General features: G+C 39.9%; 3 protein-coding genes and 2 long non-coding RNA genes across 8 annotated transcripts in view; 2 read left to right on the top strand and 3 right to left on the bottom strand.

The window, feature by feature from the left end:
• The window catches only part of LOC135338509 (alpha-latrocrustotoxin-Lt1a-like), a 33878-nt gene extending 10106 nt beyond the window's left edge, over positions 1-23772 (top strand). The window contains exons 2-7 of the mRNA XM_064534674.1: positions 7660-7952; positions 9248-9352; positions 10580-10684; positions 15720-15824; positions 19080-19184; positions 23443-23772. Coding sequence (XP_064390744.1) covers positions 7660-7952; positions 9248-9352; positions 10580-10684; positions 15720-15824; positions 19080-19184; positions 23443-23528 — 799 coding nt within the window. The 3' untranslated portion in view covers positions 23529-23772. The remainder of the gene's footprint in view (positions 1-7659; positions 7953-9247; positions 9353-10579; positions 10685-15719; positions 15825-19079; positions 19185-23442) is intronic.
• The window catches only part of LOC135338597 (uncharacterized), a 119531-nt gene that overhangs the window by 87272 nt on the left and 8473 nt on the right, over positions 1-23786 (bottom strand). The gene's annotated exons all lie outside the window — the stretch shown is intronic.
• LOC135338916 (uncharacterized) lies at positions 150-1958 on the bottom strand. The gene has a single exon (XM_064535008.1). It carries the CDS (start codon positions 1956-1958, stop codon positions 150-152), a length of 1809 nt encoding a protein of 602 aa, XP_064391078.1.
• On the bottom strand, positions 2749-3688 carry LOC135338892 (uncharacterized). The gene is made up of 2 exons (XR_010395806.1): positions 3558-3688; positions 2749-2898 (listed from the first exon to the last, which is right to left on the bottom strand). It is a non-coding gene; the product is annotated as an uncharacterized LOC135338892 (long non-coding RNA).
• Positions 3657-5905, top strand: LOC135338890 (uncharacterized). Of its 4 annotated transcripts, none has more exons than XM_064534984.1 (9): positions 3657-3799; positions 3860-4492; positions 4546-4605; positions 4663-4757; positions 4803-4921; positions 4976-5123; positions 5174-5332; positions 5639-5687; positions 5754-5905. In XM_064534984.1, coding segments are annotated over exons 3-9 (612 nt in total). In that variant the 5' UTR covers positions 3657-3799; positions 3860-4492; positions 4546-4564; the 3' UTR covers positions 5755-5905. The 4 variants fall into 4 exon arrangements, 3 of the variants coding, with proteins under 3 accessions (XP_064391054.1, XP_064391055.1, XP_064391056.1); XM_064534985.1 differs by having other exon boundaries at positions 3664-3799; positions 3930-4492; XM_064534986.1 differs by having other exon boundaries at positions 3670-3799; positions 3933-4492.

Here is a 23786-nt window from a genome sequence, read left to right as displayed (position 1 = left end):
AGGACATACTGTATATCCATGTTAGCTTGCCAAGCTCGTAGTACATGCGGATTGTAATTGTTAACGTTGCATTCATTTGGTTTACGCTTAAGCACAATAACAAAAACGATTTGCAGACACTGCTAATGCTTCCTTGTATTCAGACTGAGTTACGTTATAGCTTTAGCTAGCACATCGTCAATTGTGAAGTCGTCACAATCGCCTTCTGTTAGTACTTTACGCACACCTTTCAAAGTTTCTACACAATCAGTTCGATCTTTGTGCTTCTCCTCTGCTATCAAAGTTTCATCACTAGGAGGGTGTGGGAAATTAAAGCGACAGGTTTGGTTTCTCTTGCAATATGAGGAATGCCTATGCTGCTGTAGCTGCAACACCAAGTCTCTTAGTTTACCACTATCAGGTATGGACACAGAAACATACTGATCAATGAAGTCACACACTTCGGCTTCTTCAAATTTGGGGGCATCTTTTACCCAAAGCACACAGTGTGCGTGAGGAGAACCTCTAGCTTGAAACTCGATCCTAACTGCATAGTCTACAATTTCACCGAGAGGCTTAGCTGGGGACTTTAAAAATTCATTAAAGAATGTGTTTAAACGGTATTGAAAGTGCCTAGCTGCAGTAACTGGGTTACGCCTAATCCATTTTGACTTTTCATCAAATGAAAAGGCAGCTACCTCATCATCCGTGTAATTTTGACCATACTGTCGGGCTATGGTTTGAATGATATCGGGCCATTTCATATCTGCTGCTGTTAATGTAAAAAACCACGTAGATGTACCTAGCTGCCGAATCATAGCCAACATTTCAAAGAAGGTTTTCTGGTAATATGGGGGAGATCCTCGTATGTTTTTCATGAAACGATACGCTTTATCTCTACGTAGACATTGGCTCACGAACGAGTCATCTCTAGCTTGACTAGCTGTGAGGCTACCAGGCTTTTGTCTAAAAATGAAATGATTACAGTCACCTTGTATTTTTTTGGCCTCTACTATGTACTTGGCAGTAAACAAGTAGTCAGTATCACTAGCAAACCTACCGTCTACATTTAATAGTCTTTGGTTAAAGTATTTTTGATAAGTCAACTTTTTAGGTCTGTCGGCACTAAAACACCCAGTCCCATATGGAAACTTGTCAGGATTACTCATAGCCTCAAAATTAGTGTCAGACATTATGTACAATGGTTTTTGGTTTTCACCCGGTGCTAGGCAGACAATCTCAGCAAACGCTTCAGGGTTTTCGATGGACATCATACTAGCTGTAGGACCACCAGTGATTTGTCTGGTATGCTCATCTCCCTCATCGAATGTTTTATCATCAATTTCAAATTCAGGAGATACAGTATCATCATCACAACTAGTAGTATCAACAGCATCGGTAGATATACCCTGTGTAGTTGCAGATGACCCTAAGCTGATAGTAGGCTCATTAAGCTCGGGTACCTCATCAAGGCCTACAAAGTGCCATTGTAATATAAGTCCAATATTAACCTCAAATAAAGTAGACCCATTTTGAGGCTTAACTGTAAGAACGTTACATCTTTGTTCATTCGCAGCATACACATTGATTGTTACCGAAAAGATGTCAGCTATTGCTGCTATACATAGGTTATCTCCCCAGGCACCGTGTCTAAGCCTTTCAAGATATCTAGTCCACCTGGCTAGTAACTGCAAATCAGGATCAGTTATACTATCAATGAAAGAATCTTCAATAGTGGGAGCCTCTGTATCATTGTCATACGGGTTACTAGATGGTTGAGATCCAGCTAAAAAGCTGCTGAAATGGTCACTATGGTTTTCCATGTAAGAGGCTACCATCTGTCTCAGTTCAGGGGCACTAGTACTACTGCACACAGTCTTGGTATTTAGCTGGTAAGCTAGTGACCAAAATAAACAATTGCCATCTCCTGGCACATTATGAATAGTCAAATTACAGCCAGAGGCGAACTGCTCTAACATTTAGAAGCAACTGTTAGGCAGGGAGTAGCAAACTTCAAAGGAACCAAAATTAATTACTATGTTGGTGAGCACTGTGGAATGCTGAGGCCACTCTATCTTCAGGCAAGGAGGCAAGGAGGTGCTAACACCCTTTAAAGAGGTTTCATCTGGGATAGTAGTACTGGCAACATCATCATTACAAACAGGTTTAACCAGTTTATTACCAGAAAGGTCACCTGCAGTAGCAGAATCACTAACAGTATTTTTCATTAAGCCATCAAATAAATCTAGGTCTAACTCTTCAGAGTTTTTGGACCATTCAGCATTAATCTTAATGCTAGCATAATTGGGGTGGTTTGCTTTAAGCCAGTCTAGGGCACTGAAAATCTTTTCTGGAGTAATGTATTCATACATATAATGGCCTTTGCATTCTAATTTTCTTTTGAATTTTAATGGGACAAGCTGGCTTTGATCAGGTAACCTAGGCAATGTTTGAACAACACTGTCCAACCTTATTGGAACATTTACAGCGGGACCATGGATACACCTTTGTTTACCAGATGGAAGGGCAACCATTTTCATAAATGCTATTCTTAGGCAGAGTAATCTCGTTTCTAGTTTGTTCAAACAGGCAAGCTCAGGGGGTACAGAAGCTAATGACAAATTGTTTGCTATGGACTGTATAGGCATGCATCCTTTACACAGGGCCAGATGTCCTAGTGTACAGTAGTGTACAATTTTGTAAATGGGGCATAGCACTATGTAGTGTACAAAGCCTTGTCTGATATGTGGAGTGTTCTGCACTGAACACTTGAAGAGCTGGATACTTCAAATCTACACATAGTTTACAATGACATATGAAGTTTACAATTGACATCTAAAGTTTACAATGATCTGTAGACTCAGCATGCAGTATTATAGCCACAGTTCTTGAGCTCAATTCAAAGTTCTTGCACGGTTCCTACACGAAATGAATAAGCATAATATATAAGTATAGCGTATACATGTAAAATAATCAACCACAACTATTATAAGCAAACTATTCCTGATCTCAACACAACACACACACACATTCCTGCCTACAAGACCGCCGTGAGGCAAGATCGCCGGTCAGGAAACACTCAAACACAACACACACATTCCTGCCTACAAGACCGCCGTGAGGCAAGATCGCCGGTCAGGAAACACTCAAACACAACACACACATTCCTGCCTACAAGACCGCCGTGAGGCAAGATCGCCGGTCAGGAAACACTCAAACACAACACACACATTCCTGCCTACAATACCGCCGTGAGGCAAGATCGCCGGTCAGGAAACACTCAAACACAACACACACATTCCTGCCTACAAGACCGCCGTGAGGCAAGATCGCCGGTCAGGAAACACTCAAACACAACACACACATTCCTGCCTACAAGACCGCCGTGAGGCAAGATCGCCGGTCAGGAAACACTCAAACACAACACAACACACACATTCCTGCCTACTAGTACAACAACAGCTAGCTAGCTAACTATTTTAACAGAGGGCTCAATAATATGATATGCGAAGGCAAACGCTTTGTATATCAGGTATACTTATATCAGATATACTTATCTAGATATTAGACACACTTACCGTATGCATGTGGGCTACTGTACTGAACTGGGATTCCACTAAATACTGGTTGCCATCAAATCTCCATCTGGGGTCAGAGGTCGCATGTGAACAGATATGAATTAAAGCGCATCAAGATTTGTATTTTGCTACTTCAGATCATGAGCAGCCCATCTAAAGACCCAGGATCATCTGATCACTGCTTTAATATTTTGATGAGCAAGGGATATGACCATCAAGACGCAGAAGACGCAGAAATGATGGTGAGCAGACATACGTAGGCCTACATTTTATCATAATTAATAATTATTTTAATCATGCAGAGTATGTATTTAATGGAAACAAAGCCGAGGTCCCCTTCATTGTTGCCCTCTCCTCTCCCTGAATCCTTAGCAGGCACTAAGTTGAATATTACAGATCATACATTCACTGATGGTACGCAAAGCTTCTACTCCTCATCAAGAAGACCTAATGCCGCTCAGAGCTTGGTGTGTGGAACTCCAAGGGGTCGTTCCCAACCGCAACGGAGAGCTCTCCAGCCTATTCAAGCCAATGCTGATCATCCAACTCCAGGTTACTTGCCTGGAATGAGCTTGAGTGACTTGGCCTCGAGTATGGTTAGAGATGGAAGTTTATCTCCACAGCACAGCAATAGCTCTTTTGATCCACTTGAAGATGAACCAACCACACCACGAACCACACCACAAAGCCGGTTTTCCACAGGAGCAGGTGCTAGTGCAAGTGATGGAAGTATAATGGCCTTACTACAAAATCAGCAAAGCATTCTACAACAAGTTCTACAAGGCCAAATAAACCTGGAGAATCAGCAGTCGCAACTTCAACAGAGGCTTGATGAAGTAGAGAAATGGAGGACAGAATCTCAGACACCTCTGAGCTCAAGCTCACCTGACAGCAGCAGTGGGAAGAGGAAAAGAGTAGTTACCAGAGAATTAACGGTACGTCTTCTGTGCATTTTCAAGTCACGTTAAGATTACTTAATAACTATCAGGTGAAGGTCTCTACTGTTCATGCAAATAATTATAGACAAGCAGTTTGTTGCGTCTCAAATGTAAGTTGTGTTAACAATTACAAATGAGCAAATTTTGACACTGATTACATTTTTTAGGTTCTCTTCTACTGAAAACAAGCTCGTGCATACAGCAATTATCAAAGAGATATCGCAGCAACCTGATTGCAAATTTTCAGAGAAGGAAATCAAAGGTAAGTTTTTTAGCTAGTAGGCATATCTTACTTTTAAGCTTATAGTGGCAGTGAAGCGATGTTTTGAGAACCTCCGACGTCAACACCTACAGCAGCAAGATGGGAAGGAGGAATTTGCTGAGGAGCAGTCCAAGCGAAGAAAATATCGTTCTCGACGCGAGAGGGTAAGATTTGTGTAATATATTGGACGGTAACAGTTATGGTGATTGTACGTGTAGAAATTCCAGAGGAGGGCCAATGTGGTTACTCCCAGAGAAATGGAACGATATTGGCGCCATCTTAATTTAGGTTTTATGACAGAGGAATCGGATGACCCAGAAAACCCCAATGGAATAGTAGAACACCGACTACTGTGGCGTTCTCAGAGTAAGTTAGTGTTCATGCAGTTACATAATAATTATTTACAAAAATTACAGAACTTGATGAATTTATGGAGCATCTGGATGGTAGGCAAGAACAAAAGTCTATGCCTGCTGGACTGGTCGCCAAAAAAGTTAGGCGATACGGTGAGCCTTCCAAGACTCATCCTCCGGCCGATGCTCCAAAATGGGCTGTACGGACTGTAAGGAATCCAGGTACGAAAACTTATCATGTTAGTGCTTATAATTTTATGTGCATACATGCATGCAAGAGTATATGATAGAGAAAGAGTATGGAACGTATGCATACTGTACATCAGATGTATGCGGAGAGTAACGTGACTTTCTGTATCTGTCACAAGCTTGGAATTTGCATACTGACCAATCCAAGTGTGGGTGATGTAATCTGATAGATTACATCACCCACGCTGTTCGATACTGTCTTCTCTATCATAATATACTTTGATGCATGGGTATAATAATAACATTTCCTAGCTACTAATAACGGCACTTCTATTTCAGGAGATGATTCTGTTGAGTCTACACCTGAGGCTGCAGGAACTCTTCAATGGTGAGACAGTACAATTATTTAGTTAGCTGTTCTTAACTAACATTGACATTGTTTCCATTGCTACAGATTCACTCGGCCAAGAATCGAATTGTTATAATGTTGAAACTGTTGAACATTTCATGATTGAACTCATAATAATTATACGATGATCATAATAACTAATACTTAGAGTTTACAACACATTATTTAAAATTAAAAACTTGTGGTCTACATCATAATTTCCAGGAGATTACACTTAGTGTACAACAGGTGTACAAAAGGGAAACTTGACATGCACATAATTGTAAACCATGTTGTTAAATCTTGGTTCATTTACAACAGTATACAACTCTAAAACCTGGAGTGCACAGAGCTGTAAACTTCAGTGTAAACTGTAGTTTACTGTGTGGTTTCCATCTTGTAAATCATTGTTTCTGGAGCAGTGTTAGACAGGGCACCATCACAAGTTCTACATATAAAATACTTCCCGTTAAAACTAGCATACAAATGATCGTCACCTACTACTGTATTTAACAAGGACGTTTTTGCTTTAGTATATTTGCTCTTAGTGAAGGATACGACCGTTTGTCTATACATGAGTCTTTGGCAAGATACACACACGTAATTTGGTCCTTCTTTTGTTTTATTAATAAAGGACACAATAGCGTTATCTATGGAGACATTAGAGCGTCTAGAAGCTGTGCGCTCACACTCAAGCTTTACACGTCTGCGAGTTGTCTCGGGTGATTCTAAGGCACGGTTTATGATGACACGCTCATGCTCAAGCTTTCTACGCTTCTGAGTGGTTTCAGGTGATTCTAAGGCACGGTTTATGATAACACGCTCATGGTCAAGCTGGTTTCAGGTGATTCTAAGACACAATTTATGATAACACGGTCATGCTCAAGCTTCTGAGTGGTCTTGGGTGACTCTAAAGAACGATTTTTTAAAGCACGCACATTGTCCAGCTTTCTACGCTTTTGAGTTGTCTCAGGTGATTCTACACCTCTATTTTTGTTAGCGCGTTCACACTCTTGCTGTAGTCGTTGTTGAGCTTTGTTTGGTGTTTCTAAAGCTCTACTTGCCATCGTAGATGCTGCATTGCACTTTCTACGTACAGTAAGGGACCGCAGAACATGGTTACAGTGTGGACACCTCAGTGTCCTGATGTGGACCTCATCCCCACATTGGGGACAAGGTTTAGAGAAGGGCATTGTGATAGCTTCGGTCCAAGAAGTCTAGTCTGTCCTTTTCAGGCTTTCAATAGTCTTCAGTCATAAACCAATGATTAAAACCACGTGGATGGGCTTGGTTATGGCCATAGTGCGCATGTGCCCACAACAAATGAAAATGCAATTATCTCGAATAAAGGCCGCGTGTAGTTAGCAGCTGCCAACGGGCAAGTTTAGCTTTTGCTCGCTTTTATTCGACAAAGAAACTTTAACATCAAAAAATCTGCCACTATTTAAAGCATTGTGTGAAGGCTATCTATGCTGCAAACGCTGCGCTATGGCATCCAGGTGAGTAGAGATTCTCGTCACAAACAGACAAACAGACAAACAAACCAACAGACTACTATACCCGCTGGCCGCGGCACGGCCTCGGGTAATGACTGTGACCATAATGTACTCCTAACACTACATGTATTGTTTATACTGTATAATAGTATAACTCGTGCTTACTAGCTATAGAAGCAAAGATGACTGTATTACTTATTTAGATGACAACCTCAGAAACTATGAGTGACCTAAATGAGTGATGGTTAATTAGTTGCAGGCTCCTCTGGTGTCTAGATGTGGATATAGCTAGCAAGTGAAGGCGAGCTCCTAAGATTGTGGTCAATACAGTCACATCCTTTATAATACACCCACTCACTCCTCACCACCTAACAGTCCACTAATTGGAGACTGAGATTACTCATTGTCATTTGTAGGTACATAATAATAATAATTTCTGCCCTTCATTGTTTACCTCCTCCCACAATACACTGTAGTCGTGATCTGGGTCAGCAACTCCATAATGCTTCCGAGTATGGTCGTGTGGACGAGGTGGAGAGGCTGCTGGCTAGAGGAGCTCCTGTAGACTGGAGGGACAGTGTTGGATGGACCGCTCTCCATAGGGCATGCAATCACAACCGCCCTCATGTAGTGAAGATACTCACACAGCAAGATGGCATCGATATCAATGTACAAACTAATGCTAAGAACACTCCCCTATACTTTGCCTGCCGCAGGGGATACCTGAAGTGTGTCCAGTTACTAATGGCAACTGGACAGTGTGACCTAGGTAAGTCAGTGTGTGTCATGTAACACTTTAAGGCCGTATTATCTCCAATTCATAGCTGAACTAACGTACATAGTGGTTAGGGCTAGACACATGTACATGTGCTTATGTCAAAGCACTCAATAGTGCTAACTTCAACCCTTCCTCTACCTACCTGTAAAAATTTGGGTCTCTACGAAGTGATCACATCATGGAGGGCCCAGGAAACTGTGTTACTACTAAGCACAATGGCAGCAGTTTCCTGGGCCCTCCATGATGTGATCACCCATCCCATCAGGCCTCAGTGTTACTACTAAGCACAATGGCAGTGATACCAGTACTAAATTAAAAGAGGAAAGCTTCTTATAAGGCTACTAATGAGTTGAATCAAGCCTTAGATCGATACGGACGAATACTAAGTGAAAGACTACCTATAATATATCACTTAGGCTTCCTTTAAGCTGTATGAAGGACAGAGACACTTTCTGTAGGCTCCATATAAGTGAGGGATCTTTTATAAGACTGATACATTACACAGATAATAAGTACAAGCTTATAACAAGACATGAGAGCTTACCATTCGAGCGACGGGAGTCTTTGTCTCTTTATTTCTTCAAAAATCCTTCCTAGGTGCCAAGCAATCCAGCTACATAGCTATACTAGCTAGCTAGAGAGTCCTAGAACGCCTAGCCTTCATCTAACTAACTTGTCTTCTCCAGAACATCTTTTACTAAGCTTTATGAGTATACGGAAGTGCCGGAAAGCAATAATTGAACTTCAATTATTCATGACGTTTGAGCGTCATTTGCTCAAGAGGGCATTGCAATACCTTCGTAGCGTTCCCTCGAACATATCTCCGGAAAGAAAGTAGCTAGGAGGTCGATCTTGGTATCATTTTGAAGCTTAAAGGACGCTCTTAAAGGACGCTCTATTCGATTCAACAATAAAAACTGATTCGAAAATGCCCGCGTTAAGGTTTATATAATTTTATTTTGAAACCTCAAACACACACACACACACACACACGCGCGCACACACACACACACTTTCCCATTTTGAGATTTTACACAAAGCAATACTGTGATATTTAATTTTTAACATTAGATTTGACTTAATATCGTGTATTGTGGTAATGTGTTCATTCTAATCTGGGGATAGGTGACATGTTTCATCCCTGGAATTATCCCCATGCATGCATGTACCAAGTCTTAACGTGTCTAGTGCATACGCAGCTATTGAATAGTTGAATTTGAGAACAATTGACTCTGACTTCTTAGTAAACTATGTACGTGTCAATGCTCCCTAACTCACAACTATAGGAGCTGTGACCGGTGGTGGACTAACTCCACTGGGAGTGGCAGTCAGAGAGGGGGAGCTGGACACTATCAAGTACCTCATCAGGGAGTGTAATGTGGATATCAATAGTAAGTTACACGTGCATAATTATGTGAACAAGTCAGCAGAAATAAAAAAGTAAACCCCGTGTTGACTGCACTTAACACCAGAGGTAGAAATAACACCTCTTGATTGTCCTGATAAGTTGTCCTAGCATAATAGCATTTTGTTCTGCCATCAGGTGATATTGGTCAAACACTAATTTACTCATGTAATGTCCTTAGTAATCAAGTAGGGTTTGGGTAGAAGCTTACCAATAGTTGGTTTGTCACTCTGCTACATAGCTACATAGCTAGGCCTGCTCTTGCAATGAACAACACAGCTGATATAATTATGAGTGTGCATATGTTCATCATAACTATATGACCTTTGGCCTTCAATCTTTGCATGCTTAGGACACTATCACTGAGCAAGTAGTTAATGGTCAGCTATAATTGCTCAGAAATTGACCGATGGACCGACTGTTATTTATACCTCTGTACAATCAGTAGCATGCTTTTTGTGTGACACCTTATATAGGTGAAATGTTTACCTGTTGATGGCACTTAACACTAAACAATACTTGCATGTGACTTGCTCTTCTTACCGTATAGTGGGTATAGTTTGAGGGTATATAATTTTTTATGAAATTTTGCGAAATGACCGTTAAAATAGTTTTCGCGCATTTAAGTTTTGCGGAACTTGCATGAGCTCCACACGCGACCTTTATTCGAGGTAGATCTATACATGCAGCTAAAGTGATCCTTTACCGGTCTCTTTATTATTGTATAACTGAGCACTCCATTCTCCTGTCAACAGCCGAGGGTTAGCACTTCAGTGCTGTAGGGTGTATAGTAACTTGTAGGCCTGTCATAATTATAGGGAATGGTTACTCATTGCGTTGACCTTTCTATGCACACAGTTAAGCAATTCGATAATTATGCTATACACTATAATAGCAATACAATATTCGATATGCTATTATAATTATACTCTAGCATAATAGTGTTCACCAAAACACACTTTAAGTGTTGTACAGTATACCAAAGCTACTGATTTAGTTTACACCAGAACACTCTGATCTTCAGCTGCCTTATAATAATTATACGGTGATCGTAATTAATACACAAAAAATGCGAAAAGATCCACCATACGAAAATAACTAAAAACTGTGTAGTTGTATATTATTATTACAGAGTTTGTTTATACGCAGCTTTAACTACAAATATAGTTTATCCTCACTACACGTATTATCACATACACTTCCACAACTATAGGAGCTGTGACCAGTGGTGGACTAACTCCACTGGGACTGGCAGTCAGATGGGGGAAGCTGGACACTATCAAGTACCTCATCACAGAGTGGAATGTGAATATCAATGGTAAGTTAGTACATGCAATACAATATTCATGTGAATGAAGTACAGTTCATGATCAGGGTAAGTTGATAATGGAGGGTTAGGGTGCTTAGGTTACAAAAGTCATACAGTCCCTTCCGTGTTATATATTTTATTACACGATCGTGTAGCCTCTCTGCATGATTTGGTAAGGGTCATCATAATAATAATAATAATATAGCATGAGAATCCTTGTGTTGTGCTGCCTGTATATTGTATACAACACTCGCTATCTAATGATTATAATTATGTTGTTGCCTAGCAACCATCGTCTATATGTTTGCTATAATAATTGATTTACTGAGTTGGTTTGGCTCTGTTACTGTTAATTCAAAACTATTGATTGTGTGGTTGCTATATGCACTCCATTCTCCTGTCAACAGACGAGGGTTAGCACTTCAGTGCTCTAGGGTGTATATATAGTAAACTGAACAAGTCAGAATACGTTTAATCCTGTTGATGGCACTTAACAGTGTATAAACAATACTTGTGGCTTGCTCTTCGTACCGTATATAATTATAGTGCCGTATAGTGGGTATAAATGGCCATTCCAGACGAAGGTTTGGGATGAGTATGTTGAGTCAAATTTCGCGAAATGATCGTTAGAAACGTTTTCGCGCATTTAATTTTCGCGGAATAGCTTGAACCTGCACGAGCGTATTCTCCTGTCAACAGACGAGGGTTAGACTTCAGTGCGCTAGGGTATATAGTAACTTGTAGGCCATAGACTACTTTCATAATTAGTTACTATGCACACAGTTAACTGAATAGCCGCGGTTATGATTTCATACGTAGTACCGCCCACCGCGGAACCAAAATCTAATTAATTTTAAATTACTTTTATTATCAGCCCCTAGCAAAGAAAGATGCGTAGCTAAGAAGCAGTAGCAGTTTTCTGCAGGCAACTTTGTTGCAAAGTAGTCTAGAATAGTTACTCTGACAGGATCTCTAAGTTTCGAACGGAGGAGTATACCAGCCAAGGCCCCAGCGAAGGATCATTTCACAAGTAAGCTCTGTGTGTGCATAGCGATCAGCATTTTCCTAGTTCAGCCTTTATAAGCCTTTTGAGCTGATTTAATATGCTTGTCCACCTACCTAGATAGCCTCTGAGTGTGTGACATAATTATACTGGAAGAGTAGCTTAGTTAGTTTAGAGCCTGTTTTTAGAGTGTAGTCTACAACGTTTGATATTCAATTATTTTCTCTTTTTCAGCATTTGCCTCTAGCAAAGAAAGATGCATAACTTGGAAACAGACAGCTTTCGTTATTCAACTTCTTAGCAAAGTAGTCTACAGTATAGTTACTGTGTCAGAATCTCCTGGTTTCCAACGAAACAGTCAACCAGCCAAGGGCCAGAGCATGCAAGGATCACTTTAGAGGTAAGCTTTGTGTGCGTATATAGCAAGCATTATGTAGTTAGTATAAGCCTTCATAAGCCTCTGAACTGATTTAATATGCTTATGCACTTGCCTAGATAGCTTATGAGTGTGTGAAGTATACTTGTGTAGAAGCTGAGTTAGTTTAGAGCCTGTTTTTAGAGTGTAGTGTACAGTGTTTGATATTTAATTTATTTGTTTCAGTGTGGCAAGCACCCCTTAGTAACAGTAACAGTTCTCTTCAAGCTACCTTGTAGTTCTATCAGAACAGTCGAACAGTCAACCAGCCAAGGACAGAGCGAGAGATTACTTTAGAGGTAAGCTTTATGTGCGCTAGCTGATAATACTATACGCTTACCTACGTAGCTTGTAAAGTACACTGGCTCCAGCAGTGTGTTGAAGCCCGAGTTTAAAATACAGAAGCCTATATGTACGCTCAGCAGTGTTGCAATGTAAAGGGGTTATCATTGATTTGCTTAGCTATCTGTTGGTCTCATCCACAATGTATTCTGTTATCAGCTGTGAAGAATGCTGGACACCGGAAAGTTTGGGCCAATAGATTGGTTGAGATGGTGGGAGTCCATAGGCAGGCCAGGAGTGGAACTGCTTACAGTAAGTGATGTTTGTGTGTGTGTGTGTGTGTGCACTTGTGTGTGTATCTTTATATGCACGTGCGTGCGTGTGTGTGTGTCTGTATATGTGTGCCCGCGCAAGTATATGTGTGTGTGTGTGTGCCCTCGCAGGTGTACATGTGTGTGTGGCTGCCTGCGCGCGTGTGTGTGTGTATCTGTGTGTGTGTGTATTTGTGTGCACATGTGTGTGTATTCACTATTGGTGCCCACGTGTGTGTGTGTGTGTGTGTGTGTGTGTGTGTGTGTGTGTGTGTGTGTGTGTGTGTGTGTGTGTGTGCGCGTGCGCGTGTGTGCGTGCGTGCCCGCCTGTTCTGTGTGTGCCCCCTGTGGCATGATACTTTATACGTGCTAACAATTTACATTATCAGTGCTGCCAAAAATTAATTCTTATGCCTAGGCTTGTGTGAAGTTCCTGCTTGCTTCCAAGGTTACAATTCAATTAGGCACTACTCATTAGGCTCACTGTGTACATGTACAGAGGTTGATTGCATAATAATGTTCTGACCTTTGACAGGGGAAAGCAAAGGCTTGTTGGGTTTATGAGTGTACTGTTTACTTGTGTAAGGACATTTTCTTCCCAACATAATAGGCTTGTTGGTTGTGTTATGCTCCCCAGCTAGGATTAGGTCACAATTTGTCATTAGTTGGCTTGTGTGTTTGCTTGTGTTTGCCTGTGATATGCATTGTAATTCTGTGCCCAAAGTTGAATCTTTTTATGAACTCCCAGTTTGTTTATAATTGTGACAGGGCCTAGGAAAACAACCCTTATGGAGCAAACTAATTAATTGTATTTTATTGCTTAATTAAATAAAGCAGTGCTTAAGCTTCAAATTGATTACAATATCACTCACTTTGCACCTTCCTACCCCAAAATATTTTCGGGTGAAAGGGGGACAGTATTGACCTACCGTTTTGAGAAACTAATGTTCCAAGTTCTATCCGCATGCAAGAACAGCATGAAAAAATTCAATGGCTGCCTTGTAACGGCTATACAAAAAATTTTCAGATAAAAAAATTTTTTTTTAAGTTAGAGGAGATGTTGAAGTTACTTCTTATGAAAGAAAACCAAAATCCTAAAATAGCTCTAATATTTTACTTTGTAGTGTACTGAACATTATTAGTTTGCTCCATAAGGGTTGTTTTCCTAGGCCCTGTCACAATTATGTGCCTACTCAGGTAGGTTAAGGACTGGGACCAGCAATTATTGCTGAATCAGCTAAAACGCAGCCACGCCCACGATTTTTAAAATTAGTTTAGCTACTTATCTTTTTTAGTTCTAATTCCGGAGGTCTAAACCTTCCTTTCAGCTCTAAATTGTTAGTGTAGTAGGTAGTTCAAAGGTTTATGCAGACTATTCAATCGGGAGGGAGCTGTTCATTCAGCCAAAGGTGAGATTTTGCAAAAAACGTAGTTTTCTAGCTGTTAATTTTAAATGTAAAAGCTAATAACTTACTTTGCATAGAGTACCATGCTTCCTCCCGATTGAATAGTTTGCACAAACCTTTGAACTACCTACTACACTAAAAATTTAGAGCTGAAAGGAAGGTTTAGACCTCCGGAATTAGAACTAAAAAAGATAAGTAGCTAAACTAATTTTTTACACACGAAACATTTATTATTAAAAATCGTGGGCGTGGCTGCGTTTTAGCTGATTCAGCAATAATTGCTGGTCCCAGTCCTTACCTATACCCGAGTATGAGTGCCATTGCATGTAAGTTTGCTTGTGGGAGCCTATACATAATTTTGTCTAAGGTTGCATGATTCATAATTTTTTGTCACCCTTTTATGAGATGTATACTGTACTTGTGTATGGCCATTCTCAGTATACTTCTTTAAGTTTGTTGGCTTGTGAGTTAGTGCTGTGTTACATGTATCTACCCAATTTTTATTATAATTATGTGGCTGAATGTTATTACCTTATAGCGGGTAAGTTTCGGGGGTAAAAAATTCATTCAACTCAAGAAAAGGTGGTTTTCGTGAGTTTTAGTCTCGTGGCTGCACGGCATTCCTACGTTCCGATAAGCCACGCCAACGTTAAAATTTCGTGGAGGTCAGCCTTCCCACGAAAATAACGAATATTTTACCCCACAAAAATTACCCGCTATACGGTATTCAATTTAGTGTGTGTATTGATTGCATGATAATCTTTTGATCTTTTAGGCACCACCCCAAAGGTTACATTTAAAATTAAATTATTTATGGTTCTGTGCTACTTGTGTGTAAGAACCATTGATTCTCTGCTTGGTTGGTAATACTCCTTCTTCCTCATGCAGGTCTGTGAAACTATCATCACTGCTACTGCCATGGAACCACCACCATCTTATGGGTCTGAGAAGTCCCACTCACTGTCACTACTATCCAGGATACCTCATCCCCTATGTTGTTGTACCATAGAATTAATTTATTATAATGTATGTATGTTCACTTTTGAGATTGATATTGAACAAATTTCACACGAAATTTTAAGCACATTTTTGATTGCTAATCTATGCATGGTGATCGGACACGGTATGGCTTCTGTTGACCTTGGGGAGAAGCCTTGCAGAGATGTGGAGCTCAGGAAGGTTGTAGCTTACCACAAATTAAATAAGAGTAGAGTAATGTGCGGTTGACACAAATGTGCGTCATCCGCGGTTACCAGCTTATTCCGTAATGATGCAAATTTGCGTCAACCGCGGGGAGTTGGTTAAGCAATTCGATATGCTATAATTATATGCTATAATAGCGTCCAAACACACTGCAATTTTGTTCTGTTTTACAGTATACCAAAGCTATGTATACCAGAACACTCTGATCTTCAGCTAGCTACCCACTGAGCAGCCTTATAATAATTATACGGAATGCTCCAGTGATCATGATTAATACATAAAAATGCGAAAAGATCCACCATACGAAAATAACCTGCTAAACTGTATAGTGGTATAATTATTATTACAGAGTTTATTTGTACGCTACAAATATCACTACACATAATTATTATCACGTACACTTCCACAACTCTCACCACTATAGGAGCTGTGACCAGGAATGGACTAACTCCACTGAGACTGGCAGTCAGAGAGGGGGACCTGGACACTATCAAGTACCTCATCACAGAGTGCAATGTTGATATCAATAGTAAGTTAGTTACACGTCCATAATTATGTGAACAAGGTCAGCAGAATTAAAAATTAATACTTGTTGATGGCACTTAACAGCAGAGGTAGAAATAACACCTCTTGATTTTAGATAAGTTGTCCTAGCTTAATAGCATCTTATTCTGCCATCTGCATGGTGATAATTATTGGTCTGAAACTAAATTACTAGCTCATGCAATGTCCTCAAGTAGGAATTAGGTAGAAACTTACCAATAGTCGGTTTGTCACTCTGCTATATAGCTATAGGCCTGTTCTTGTGCAATGAGCTTATAATTATGAGTGCACATAATTATGTTCATCATAATCATTAGCACGGTAGTGCTAATAGTAGGGTTGGGTCGAAAACAGCAAAAACGCCCCCTCTGGATCTCACCCAAGACACAAGACACAGTTATTTTGAGTTTATATATCTGTTGCCCATATCATTTGTGACATTTGTGTGAAATATGAACTGAATTGAACATTGTATGAAAAAGTTATAAAAACAGCAAAACTAAAAAAACAACAACTTTTTCTTCATCTTCCTCTCAGGTTCTTCCGCGAGATAATCTATAGAACTGTAGCTCCACAGCACAAACTAGACACATATTAGTGTCCTCTGTCGCCTTGGGTACGTCCCGAACTAATCGCTTTCCTTCGAAGTTAAATTTGCTAGGGTGTATGATATGGCTTCTTTAATAAGTGCAGAGGTCAGTTCGCCATTGTTTTCCTACTGAGCATGCTCAGACATAGCAGACAGCATGGCCACACCCCTCTTATCTTAGCAACCCTTGAGCAGTTGAGGTCTATAGCAACAGTAGTGTTTTGCACTGTCGATTCTTACCGCTCCAGTTAATGCTCGCAAGTGAAGCTCTTCATTGCATTCTGAGCGCGCCTGCTCTGAGCTAGCTTGTGATAATAAATTATTGCATGCATAAGACCAAAAAACTTCATGAAAATTATCATAACAGACACAAACTGCAACAGTGCAAATAAAAATTCAGTACAGTTAGCTAGATCTAGCTCTTTTTTATCATAGTCAGTAAAGGTGGATTGCCACCTACTGAAGATATTTTATCTAGCTAGCACCATAGATAAATGGTACCTGTGAAGAAAAAGTGTAGATACAAACAAGTGTAAAAAAACATTTGTGAAAAAAATTATAGTGAGAAGTAGGGTACAGTAGAACCTCGATTATCCGGCCCTCCATTATCCGGAACCTCGATTATCCGGCTTGGCAGTTTTCTTTTTATCAGATTAAATAATTCAGAAAATGGGCGTGTCCCTAAAATGCGCATGCGCGTTGCAGCTGTTACCATGGAGACATGCCTGCTTATCTTCTGCGCATGCGCAGACAACCATGCGGCACTGCTGTTTATCAATAAAGTGGGTGGATCAAGGCGTGGTTTATCTATTCGATTATCCGGCATATTCACTTATCCGGCCTGCTTCTGGAACCAAGGTGTCCGGATAATCGAGGTTCTACTGTAGCATGTTGGATGAGTTGCTCAAAAGGATGTGAACAAGATGGGTAACCCTAAAAGGAACGCCCATTAGAATAGACACAAAACGTAATTACTTAAAATATTGTATGTGGTTTCCCAGGACTATTTATAAAATAACGCATACATGCAGTGAAAAAATTTTACAAACAAGTGCAAAAAACATTTTGTGAAAAAATGGGGAAGAGTAGGGTTGGAAGAGCATGTGCACTGAAGTAACAAAAAGTTCGAAAACAAGATTGTGGGTTGGTATAGTCTTGCATGCTCCAACTATAGTTGAGGGTGGGGCACGGTCTTTAACAGTTGGGTCTAGCACTACTTCGAGTTTTGGGTGGGCAGGGCTCATCTGTAGAGTCTCAAATTTAATATTAATTTTACACCTATAGTGTTTCGGTGCTGTAACAGAAAGAAACGTTAATTTGAAAAAGCCTCATTCAAATGCGTCATTCTTATGTAGAAACACATGCAAGTTGATGGTCAAATAGGTGATCGAGCGTCTCAAATAAAGAAAGAGGTGTAACGAGAAGTAGTGTTGGACCCAACTGTTAAAGACCGTGCCCCACCCTCAACTAGTTGGAGCATGCAAGACTATACCAACCCATAATCTTGTTTTCGAACTTTTTGTTACTTCAGTGCACATGCTCTTCCAACCCTACTCTTCCCCATTTTTTCACAAAATGTTTTTTGCACTTGTTATAATTAGGGTTAGGGTTATAATTATATGACATTTGGCCTTCACTCTTTGCATGCTAGGACACTATCACTGAGCAAGTAGTTAATGGTTTGATTCTCAGCTAATTGCTCAGAAATTGACCGATGGACCGACTGTTATTTATACCTCTGTAACAATACTTATTGCTTGCTCTTGCGTATAATTATTAGCTTTGTGGTCATGCTCTGTACAATCAGTAGCATGTTTGTGGGCAAAGTCTTTGTGTGACACCTTATATATAGGTGAAATGTTCCTGCATGTTGATGGCACTTAACACTAAACAATACTTGTGGCGGCTTGCCGTATATGCATGTGACAGGCTCTAGCTGGGAAAACCAGCAAAATTTAATATTGAGCTACAGCCAATAATTAACAGTATAAAATATAGTGGGTATAATTATTATTTTGAGGGTATAATTTATATTTTGCGAAATGACCGTTAGAAATATTTTCGTGCATTTAATTTTTGCGGAATAGCTTGAACTTGCACGAGCTCCATACACGATTATTCGAGGTAGATCTACATGCAGCTAAAGTGATCCTTTACCGGTCTCTTTATTATTGTATAACTGAACACTCCATTCTCCTGTCAACAGACGAGGGTTAGCACTTTAGTGCTCTAGGGTGTATAGTAACTTGTAGGCCATAGACTACTGTCATAATTATAGGGAATGGTTACTTATTGTGTTGACCTTTCTATGCACACAGTTAAGCACTCAATACAATTCGATATACTATCATATACTCTAGCATAGCTAATAGCGTCCAAAACACACTTAAATTTTGTTATGTTGTACAGTATACCATAGCTACTGAATTAGCAGAACACTCTGATCTTCAGCTAGCTACCCACTGAGCAGCCTTATAATAATTATACGGAATGCTCCAGTGATCGTGATTAATACACAAAAAAATGCGAAAAGATCCACCATACGAAATAACCTGCTAAAAACTGTATAGTGGGCGTAGCTTTTACTACAAATATAGTTTATCCTCACTACACGTATTATCACGTACACTTCCACAACTCTCACCACTATAGGAGCTGTGACCAGTGATGGACTAACTCCACTGGGACTGGCAGTCAGAGAGGAGCACCTGGACGCTATCAAGTACCTCATCACAGAGTGCAATGTGGATATCAATGGTAAGTTAGTTACACGTGCATAAGTATGTGAACAAGTCAGCAGAAATAAAATACGTTTAACCCTGTTGACGGCACTTCCTGATAAGTTGTCCTAGCATAATAGCATTTTGTTCTGCCATCAGGTGATATTGGTTATAGAGATCACTAAGACTATAAGGACATTGCATGAGTAATTTAGTGTCTGCACTGTAAAAACTGGAAAGTAACCGTCACCACCAAAAGGTAGTGAAATGCCTGCCACAATAGTCACCGCAAATTGACTGGTGACCTTCACCACTTTTTCAAATCACTACATTTAAGTAGTGACGATCACTACATTTAGGTAGTGAACATCACTAGAGCTAGTAAAAATCACTACACAAAAATTCTGAAAATGTGCACAGAAAATTATAACAAGCATTATGCTTAGCTACTAGCCTAACATAATTATAATAATAACAGTGTCTAATGGCTTGAGTTGATCATCAGTTCTTGGCTGTCTTTACATCCCAACCTCCTCCCTCCTCCTGTATATGCATGAAGTAGACAGTATGTTTATTTCATTGACGAATAATAGACAAATATAAAGTCATAATAATTAATTATGTAGGTTGGAAGTGTGTACAAATTAGATTATGTGCCGGGGGATATCGCATGATTAACAAAAAAACTTTTGCATACCTACTGAGCTTCATTATACGTGCATGCGTACCGGTAAACCACGTTTACGTTTTTCGTTGGTAAATTTTCGTTGGGTAATTACCTGCTATGTTACATAAGCCAAATAAAGTAATCCATGATGTCACAAATACTGGAGTATGCGTGAAGCTGAGCCAATTATAGCTACAGAAAATAGCAGGCACAATTATGTTTACAAGAAGAAGGATCGGCCCAGACTAGTGATATATACCTGAACAGCACATGCACTGGAGAGCCAGGGAGACTATGCAAATTCTTATTACTCTATATAGAGCAGCAATCTTAGGAATCGATTATTGTGAGCAGAACAATAACGTTTGGAAGAACTGCTGTACTGCAAGCCTTGTCAGAACAATTAATAGCTTGCTATAAATAATAAAATAAATGTTAACAATGGGTCTGCCTAAAATTCTGAAGAGGAGGAACAGCTATATAACAACTTGCTATCATAATCATACTGAAAATTAAGGTCAATGTGCTATATAAAGGTGGCAGATTCAATTGCATACCATAATTATTAATTTTGCATGATCAGAGGCCGCGGTTACTTATTTTCCTGGCAAAAGATGCTACAATTCGTAAGGCCAATGTTTAAATTCATGTACAGTTTTCTTTCATCTGCACACATTCAAACTCAGCCATGGGACAGTCTCTTAACTAAAGCACTAGCGATCTGCTACCAAGCTAACTGGCACATATAGATACCGTGCAGTATCAATATGCAGTATCAATAAGCATGGCTCCCACTGCAAATATGTCTCAGTGAGGGTCAAAGTTCACTGTGAGGCTACCAATAAAGATGCAATTGAGATCCTACTATTCAACCTTTATAATTGTAAGAGCGGCCTCTGATCAAGCATAATTTATATACATGCAGATTAGGGGGTGTTTAGTAACCAAACAAATCTAGTAACAACAATTCTACAAATCTTTTGCTGACTTTATAGGCTTAGTACAAAGATGTGATACGAAGAGAGGTTGAAGTAAGACAATTATTTTTGGAACAGTTACACTGTCTTGTGTGCAAAAGTAGGACTAACAGAACGAGTGTTGCAAGCATGCGCTTGCTAATGCCTCTGCCAGACAGACAGACAGACACACACACACACACACACACACACAGTCAGCTTTACCGTATCCCTCGTGCGGCTACGCCTCGAGGCATAACTAACATATTAATCACTGACAACAAATTGTGGCAATACGGCAGCAGCACATACCTTGATTTATGCCTATACTTTAGGGTGTCCAGTAGTACAGTTGCTCCACACGTTGTTTTTTTACTTCATATCCTGCAAGTCAATTACAACAGTTAGAACGCAATAAAGTGTGTAACAACAATAACAGTATAAATAAACAGCAGGTGCTGATGCCTTGGTGGGTGTGTCAAAACTATTGTCCACTATTTATGGCAGTAAACCTCCGAGGACGAGGGCGAAGTCTTGAGGCCAAGGATGGTTTAATGTTGCCATAAATTTTATAATTAGTATACCTAAGCTAACTCACCTTGCAAGGACTAGTAAACAGTCTTAAAAACTATTGAAAATGAACAAAAAGCTTGTGCATATATAGCTTGTATAGCCAGTGCTAAACTTCTAGCGCTACGCTCTAACTTGTCCATGTGTGCAACGAGCCTACCCATCTGTCCTGCCATTGCTAACTTATTTTTGGCTGTTTGTGTATATAGATCTAACAAAATCAGTGCGCCCTTAAGGCAACGGAGTTATGTTAGTGAAACTACACCCAGTTGCTATGATACAAACCCCAAGCGGGACATAAAGCTACTAGCTATTGCTATAAATACATCATGATGACATGATTGCTGCGACACTTAAAGAGAAAACACTACATGCAACGGCATTCCAAGTATTAGAGCAAAATTACCCATAACTCGGGAACGATGCAATAATGGCTATAGAGCTTTTACATTATACTTGCACTTCGTGCTCATTGGAACAGCTATGGCAATCTACACACAGACAGACAGTCACATACACACACAAACACAACTACTGTTATGTCGCTCATCTGTATATGTATATGCTTAATCAGAGGCTGTGCATGGCTACTAAAATTAATGTTACAAAGGAGGCTACAATTCGAGAGAGCCCATTGTTCAAGAGAGGTGTTTATTAGCCCTAGCTAATAAGTTATTTTTACTCGAACTATGCCACGAGAAAGTCTTCTAAAAGCACTACTTAAACAAGCTGCTACCCTAGCTAGCTGCTACCGTAGATACCAATCAACCATGTGCAGAGACATAGCCTCAAAGTTTACTGAGGCTACTATTTGAATGCGGCCTTCAAGCATATAACGGCAATTAAGCTGCAACCGTAGATACCAGTATTAATATGGCTGCCAAGTACAGAGACATAGCCTCAAAGTTCACTGAGGCTACTATTTGAGACCAGCTTCTACTGAAGACTACTTTATACATATATTATAAGCATCAGTAGTAGTTCGAATTCTACAATTTTTGCTGCATTAACAAAAGAGGATGGACGATTTTAGGATGGACGACTATTGTGAGAGTACAGGAATGTAAGCCCTACAATGCTGAGAGGGTTAGCCTGGAGGTATTACAATGTGAAGTCCCTATTTTGCTTCTGAACTAGTATAGTTAATTAACTCACTTGTGTTGTGCATGCTGAATGAAGCTTAGGGCAATGGGCTTTAATTGGTCTCCCCTTCGTTTAAGCCCTATTAAATGAGAAATGTTTACTTGCACTTTGCTTGTCCTTCATGAGAAATTCGGTTCTGCATAAAATATTAATTTAAACTGTGCAGCATGTTGAGGAACTTACCTAGTTACACAGTTTTGTCAAACAACTCTCAAAGCGTTCTTTAAAAGCTCCACTTATCTGCTTCTTTAAACTCCAGCAAATAAATTATTGTTGATGTGCAGCTGCATAATTGCAGTGCCCTTATTTGGTCATAGGTATATTCAACAAACAAGAGCGCGCAAGGATTATTCTGAGGATATGGATATGGAAGGAGCTAGCTAGCTAGCTAGCAAGCTATCTAGATCTTCCTATTACAGTTCAATTCAGTGACAAGGAAAGGCATTTGGCAGTCTTATATTAATTGCTGCTACCAAAGGATAAGGAATAGTAGTGTGTGGATGAATAACAATTTCAGTGTTGAATCATGTAGCTTAGATATTGATGTCGTGTAACATCTTATAGTAAAAGCATTCCATGAACTGTTATACTGAGGCAATTATGGTTAACAGTAAGCCGGGTTGCGTGTTGACTATGTCTTGGTGACTCAGTTTCTGTAAAAATAGACCACTAAATCTAGATCTACCTGGTACGGGTTAGCAGTAAGTCGTGTTGCGTGTTGATCGGCCAGGTACAGAAACCTCTTTTCAAAGATGTTACACAATTAATACATAGCTTCAACTAGTAATTGTATTTGTAAATACGTGTGTGAATCAATTGTTAATTAGTAAAATCTTATTGTGTATATACATGTACTGGCCTTAATAATACGAATGCAGATATGCCATTGTAACTGTTCAAGCTAGCAGTAACGTTATACGTCTATGGATTGATAATCTCATGCTTCTCTTTCATTGCAGAATATGGAATGCTGCTCAGGCAAAAAAGCTTAGTGAGATCAGGGCACCTGCACCACCACCTGCCTCTTTGCAGCCTTTATACTTAGCCAGCAAACTAGATCCATCAAGCATCTGCCTGAGTTTGTCACTCCCCTAGATTTAACGGCATAATTATTATTGATGCTGATTGTCTTAAACGAGAAGCTTGCGCATAAAATTGATACGCAATCTATGAACTGCGTGTTTACGCACTCGTTGCTAGAGCGCTACGCCCACGGTATAAAAGGGGCAGGGCCCGGCCGAAAGTGAATGCTGCTGCAAATGGCGGCTAATTCAAACTCTGGCTGCTCTCTGACTCTATGCAC

The sequence above is a fragment of the Halichondria panicea genome, chromosome 7 (assembly GCF_963675165.1).
Source record: "Halichondria panicea chromosome 7, odHalPani1.1, whole genome shotgun sequence".
Classification (NCBI taxonomy): domain Eukaryota; kingdom Metazoa; phylum Porifera; class Demospongiae; order Suberitida; family Halichondriidae; genus Halichondria; species Halichondria panicea.
The sequence above is the reverse complement of the archived record's forward strand: the minus strand, read 5'-3'. Positions and strand labels throughout refer to the sequence as shown.

Bases quoted from the DNA above. Each gene is read 5' to 3' on its own strand.
- LOC135338890 (XM_064534984.1), top strand. From the start codon at position 4,565: ATGCAAATAATTATAGACAAGCAGTTTGTTGCGTCTCAAAT. The intron at 4,606-4,662 runs GTAAGTTGTGTT...TACATTTTTTAG, and splicing joins CAGTTTGTTGCGTCTCAAAT to GTTCTCTTCTACTGAAAACA. The intron at 4,922-4,975 runs GTAAGATTTGTG...TTGTACGTGTAG, and splicing joins ATCGTTCTCGACGCGAGAGG to AAATTCCAGAGGAGGGCCAA.
- LOC135338916 (XM_064535008.1), bottom strand. From the start codon at position 1,958: ATGTTAGAGCAGTTCGCCTCTGGCTGTAATTTGACTATTCATAATGTG.